At 33.3% G+C, this 5982-nt stretch overlaps 1 protein-coding gene across 1 annotated transcript; it reads right to left on the bottom strand.

Moving 5' to 3' along the window:
* LOC140808205 (E3 ubiquitin-protein ligase AIP2-like) lies at nt 1-3758 on the bottom strand. The gene is made up of 5 exons (XM_073165272.1): nt 3521-3758; nt 2431-2656; nt 1795-1994; nt 790-1005; nt 1-304 (listed from the first exon to the last, which is right to left on the bottom strand). The coding sequence occupies exons 1-5, from the start codon at nt 3665-3667 to the stop codon at nt 155-157; spliced, it is 939 nt and encodes a 312-aa protein (XP_073021373.1). The 5' UTR covers nt 3668-3758; the 3' UTR covers nt 1-154.
* Between the last annotated feature and the right edge of the window lie 2224 nt (nt 3759-5982).

The following is a 5982-nucleotide window of genomic DNA, read 5'->3' as shown; positions in this document are numbered from 1 at the left end:
TTTGAATATTCCGATTTCTTTCTTTATATCAAATTCCTTTCTGTGATCTGTCATTAATAATATAACCCTGTTCGAATGAGTATATAATTATTACGATGAAAAACATCAGCATACAACGAAAATAATGATGAATACAGTGGATTCGAAGTCATTTCTACACGTACATGTATTCACCTCCATGTATGGCATTTGCAGCGCCTTTCCTCTCTTCTTCGGCTTCTTTCTCCCTCTCCTTCCAGCTTTCGTATGCATGATCATCTGTCTTCAGTTCAAGCCGACATATTGGACAAGAATTATGTTCATCCTATCATGTCGAAATATTTCAAGAGTAAGCTCAAAGTTAACTTCTTGAAAGTCAGATGTTGAACAATCCCTGAATTATGTTCATCCTATCATGCAAAAAATTTCAACAAACTCGATTGAAAGTCTCTTAGAGGTCGGGATATCAAGGATCGAATTGAATACTTCATAGACAAGTTGTTCAGTCTATAGAGTCGAAGGTTTCTAAGAAAACATTGAACGGTGGAGAAGCCAGATATTTAGTGGGGCATTTAAGGGATGATGATATAATTTTAATTCATATAAATATATATATATATATATATATATATGTATATATATATATATAAATATAGTTTGCGAGAAAATTTAAAAGGAGGGAATGACTGCTCCTTTTAGCCCCTCTCATCTGGTACCACCAATACATACATAGATAAGTCAATCTCAAATACACTTTCTTCAACTAAGACATCGCACTGATAGATAATAGCAACGAGTGAGGAAAGGTACCAGCCATGGTTTGAGACAAGGAGGATGGAACATGTGCTTGCAGGGTAATTCTTGCATCTGATCTTCAACAACTAAATTTTCTTGGCAAATGGAACATGCGGCATCTTTACCAAGTTTGTTCAAGTTTTCTTCTGTAACTTTAGTAACTGGAAGCTTAGCCACAACTTCCTTGCTGGCAGGTGGGACTCTAGGGACACCAGAATCGATGTCTAGGATCTTGAACCAAATGAAAAAAAGTGAAAAATCATAAGATATGCTGAGTTAACCAAAGAACGTTGTTGTCGTTGTTGTTTTTGTTTTTTTTTTTTGTTTTTTTTGCAATTCTTAGTCGGTAACAGATTTTATACACCCTGCCTTGAAAAATCCAGCTTGAAATTGTTTAACAAGCAACAAATTTTTCATCTAGTCTAGACAAAGTGTAGCGCAATTTGCTGAACGCTATATATTCTCGTCTGCACTAAGTCGCAACAACTGAAAAAACAAAGGATCGGTTGATATACAGAAGCTATTTCTTTAAAAACCACTTATTATCTTTCAATGGTTATTCTTAAAAAGAAAGAAGCAGTTTTAATATTTGAATACAATAATGAAAAACAGCCATTTTATTCTAAAAATTGAAGTGCTCGCAGATGCCCAGAAACGACAATTCTGAATTCTCGGAAACTGTTTTTAAGCACTTCATTTAAACAAGTTATCCATCAAAACGTCACTTTTTTCCCCCAAAAAAGGGCTTTTCTTCTGAGGGAAAAGAAGGAGATGTGAGTCAGAGTGTCAGACTAATTCTCAATCCTAGTGGAATCAAAGAAACTCATTGGCAACAAAAGATTAACCTAAATGCGAAATACAAAATCTAGCTAATTATGCCAACCTGGTATGGGTAACAGTTATTAGAAATAAGAAAAACAAAATAGCGAACAATCTGATTCTTTTGCTGACGTCTCCTTAAAATCTGATTTTCTAGTAGGAAAATATATTGGTAGACAAAAGATAAATGGCGAAAGATACCTCTGGGATAATATTATCCAGCCTATCGGCCAGCTCCTGGAGTATGTTGACAGCACCTTCTGTGGTGTTACTACTGCCCAATTGCGCAGAAGATTCACCATACAACAAGGTAGCAGCTGCGGTAAGCAAATTCGATTGCACTAACCAATCAGGCTGTGGAGGCTCGGGATCTACAGTGAGATGCCCTTCAAAGAGATAACCTGAATCAAGCATTAAAAATTAAATTAACATTGCCTTGAAAAACAATGCACCATAAGAATAATGCATTTAAAGAGTGAAATTTTATAGAATGACTGCACAAAACCACAGTTACAAAGATTATGTAGAACTGAGCCTTTCCAATACGCAATTGATCATATTAATGATGCAGCTCAAATATCTTAAATCATGCACCCACACTCAATGTTTCAATCATTTTATTTTATAGGCAGCAGTCATATAAATCATTTATGCAATTTTCCCCACTCAACAAATTTCTACAAATAATTTTCTCCAACTTGAAACAGATGGTAATTGAAACCATGAAAACCAATTCCTAGGATCATTAGACGTTCAGTCTTATAAGTTCAATGTAATAAATACTTTTTAACACACCACAACATATTTATAATTATCGGGAAAATGAGATGTTTAAACCTCTATTAATTCTATCTTGTGTCTCTCTTGGTTCTTCAGATCCGTTCTGTATTTCACCCAATTGCTCTCGTGCCTGAGCGATGCAACTCTGCAAGTGTTTCTTCTTGGAGTCATCCTTGACCATCTGCTCAGCCTCCTGGAAAAGCCCAAGCCCAGCATTCCAAAATCCAGGGGACGTGTATCTCGCCTTCAAAATAGTCGCAACTCGGCATAGTACTGTATAGAACTGCAAATAAAAAATAAAACAAGTTGATTCCTAGAGAAATGGATACTAATGTTAACTATCAGCATCCAAAAAAGGAATCTAAATGGATAATACACATAAAAACAACTGTAAATGAAGGATTGAACGTTTGACACTTTATTAAATGCAATATCTGATGAAGATAATTGTGTAATTCAAATCCCTTTAAATCATACAGCATCCCCCATAACCATATTATTTTTCACATTTTCAGTGGGGACAATTGTTACTTCCAATAAATTCCCACCTAAAACTGCACCAATTAAAAATTACTCAATCCAATAACTCGCTGCTTAGAAGCCAATAATAGGACCAAACACAAGTAGTTTTAGTCATACCTTATGCAAATAAGATCCCTCGAATCTTTTTAAAAGGCAAAATCAACCCCACAAACCATTGTTGCTCCCAAAAATAAACTTTTAATCTACAAATGAATCTCTTCTAAACGTATACATAAACATTACATTTTGAATAAGGAATTCCAAAGAAATTATGTAAATTATAAATTTAAACTCACGCCGCCACAACATTCATACATGTAAACGAAGAAGAGGTCGTCTCATGTTAAACAGCGTGAATTCTTTCCCATCATATCATCAATACAAAAACGAGAATTATGTGAATAATGAACCCAAACCAATAATGGGCAAGGAGAACAAAAAAAGACGGGAAAAAAAAAACAGTTCATCCCAATACAACCCAGATGAAGTCAATTCCATAGAACGGCTCACAAACACTGGCATATTCAGTGAAACTTTTCATCAACCAGACATCAAACTCACGCGAGAGAAAACCTTTAATTTAATTTATTTAAAAAAATCGAATTTAGGGAAGATAAAAACATACCAATTCTTGGAGAGAAGGTGAAGCAGATGAATAACACTGTTGAAGGAGAGATCTGATGTTGGAAACAGATTCCTCGAACATCTGCTTCTTGGCAAGCTGTTTCTGCAGCTCCTGCAGCCTCGATTTCACGCCTTCCTCTTGCGCCATATTCTGTCAAGTTCTTGAAATAAATTCGGATATGTGGGATTTATATGATACGGAAGTCATTGAATGGAGCTGTTGGCTTCTTTAGCAAGTAAAATCATTATTCGGATGGAGAACTTAATTTCAAAGTAAAGTATTTAATATTTTTTAGCAAATAATTAATGATTATATGTATATAAACCACATTTAAAAAAAAAAAATATGTTATGACTTGTATATTCAAAATCATCATCTTTAAAAAAATTTAAAATATTTTTTTTTATGATGATTTGTAAAACCCAAATCATCATTTTATTCAAAGTCGAGTTCAATTAATTTATCATGTTTGCATGTAATCTTTGGTTTCGATTATAATGTCATTAATTTCGTGTTTAGACCTATGTATTTAAAATTAATAGATTTTACATTTATTTTTGTTGTTTAAATAAGTAAAATTATAAATTTCAAGTTCAACTCTTACATATTTAGTTAGTATTTCATATTAAATAATATGAAATTTGAAATTCATTATAATTTATATTACTGCGTAAATAAATAATACGTGATTTTCAAATTTAATATATTGTTTCATTATAAACAATATAACTAATCGAAATATATGGATTTCAAATTCGCCTCCTCAAATGCATAAAATTTATTTCACGAACTTTTTAGAAAGCGAGCCTTGTGATCATCGATAATCACGGAAGATGCTGATGACTTCGTCGTGGGTTGATATCACAATCATGTGATTGTGCGAGAACGAATTATGCCTTATTTGAATCCATTCTAAATCCCATAGCCATTGGACCCGAGAGGATTTGTCTAAGGTTTGATTGATTATTGTTGGAGAAATTAGGCAAACAACCCATCAGGGAAAAGGGCAAGGTCCCTGTGTGAACTGCTTCAGACACTAATCCGAAATATTGGTTAATCAGATGGAGGAAATGGATAGATGGGGTCTTATCTATGTAGGTACTACTCTCACTTTATTTCAACGAGTAAGATTTTGTCATATATATAATTTAAAAAAAAAATTGGTCTTATTTATACATAAGCAAATCTTGACCATTCATTCTATCATGGGGTAATGCCCACATGAACAGGATGAAATAAATCGAAGAAATGCACTAAGACAGATGGAACTTCAGGCCCCCTATCTAAACAAAAACTGAGAATTACAAATTAATGATATTACTCCATATTTCCTTTAGATTTTGTTAACGTCAAATCCCAGATTCATGCTCGAGTGAAGATTAGATAAGAAAGTTATCCTTGCTTTTTAAAATTCTTCTATAAATTCAGAATAATGAAACCTAATTTCATTTGTTTCTTTGTTGCAAATCTTTGAACTATGAGATTCATATCAATTAGTTTGATCGTATTGAGAAAACCATCCAATCGAAATCGTAGTTGTCAAAAAAGACCAGCTGTCGAGCTGACTTGCAACCCATTATTTCGAATTATATATTACCAATAAAATTCATATATTTGACAGGACGGAGAAGCTGATCAACTAATTTTTAGTTAGTAAAAATGTTACATGAAATGGTTTCACGGATCGTATTTTATGTTATATTTGACTGTCGGGACAAGTTGGCCTGCAATCCGCCATTTGACATTTGACGAACACCCCTTATAAATGGGTTAATCGTAGGTCTCACAAGTCAGCGTCGTCGGTTCGTGCTCACGTGCACTACTTGGCCTTTGAATAGCAAGCCTATTAAAACTGGGTAAAATCTGACCAGCTGCTGCTGAAATCGATACTTCGGAGTAGATTGGTAAATAGGGTGGGTTCCATAAACTTAGTTGGAAAAAAAAACAACAAAGTCAAGGACGGGAGAAACAAATTGAAGGAATAATATGAGAGATATTTTACCTTTGGAGAAGAACCATTTTTTAGTGAAATTTAAATGGAGAAACGAATCTCATAAAATTACTTATACTCGGCAGAGGAATGCGAGCGGCGGTGGCAGGGACGAAGAGAGCGGGTTAGGTTGGAGAGGAAAAGCTTCAGAGAATGAAAACGAGATTTAGCTTGTCGGAGAAGCAGATCCAGCTTTTAAATTTTTTTATTGAACTTTTATTTTTTAAAACAAATTGGTAGCATAGAAACTCTTTTATTAATTAAAATTAAATCTTTTTGTATTAATAAAAAAAATGAATTGAAATGAACAAAAAAAATTAAAAAATAATATTCATTAATCATTCAATTTCATGTTTTACAAATATCTCGCAATTTTATTAATTCAATAATTGACAAAATTAATTTTAAACTAAAAAAACATCTTCTTCTTTTTTATTGGATCATACATATCGAACTTGTCATGATCCATTAA

The sequence above is a fragment of the Primulina eburnea genome, chromosome 12 (assembly GCF_022965805.1).
Source record: "Primulina eburnea isolate SZY01 chromosome 12, ASM2296580v1, whole genome shotgun sequence".
Lineage (NCBI taxonomy): Eukaryota > Viridiplantae > Streptophyta > Magnoliopsida > Lamiales > Gesneriaceae > Primulina > Primulina eburnea.
This window is presented reverse-complemented; position numbering and strand designations above follow the sequence as displayed.

Bases quoted from the DNA above. Each gene is read 5' to 3' on its own strand.
- LOC140808205 (XM_073165272.1), bottom strand. From the start codon at position 3,667: ATGGCGCAAGAGGAAGGCGTGAAATCGAGGCTGCAGGAGCTGCAGAAA. The intron at 1,006-1,794 runs GTATCTTTCGCC...ATTTGGTTCAAG, and splicing joins TGGATAATATTATCCCAGAG to ATCCTAGACATCGATTCTGG. The intron at 305-789 runs GTACCTTTCCTC...TCGACATGATAG, and splicing joins CTTGTCTCAAACCATGGCTG to GATGAACATAATTCTTGTCC.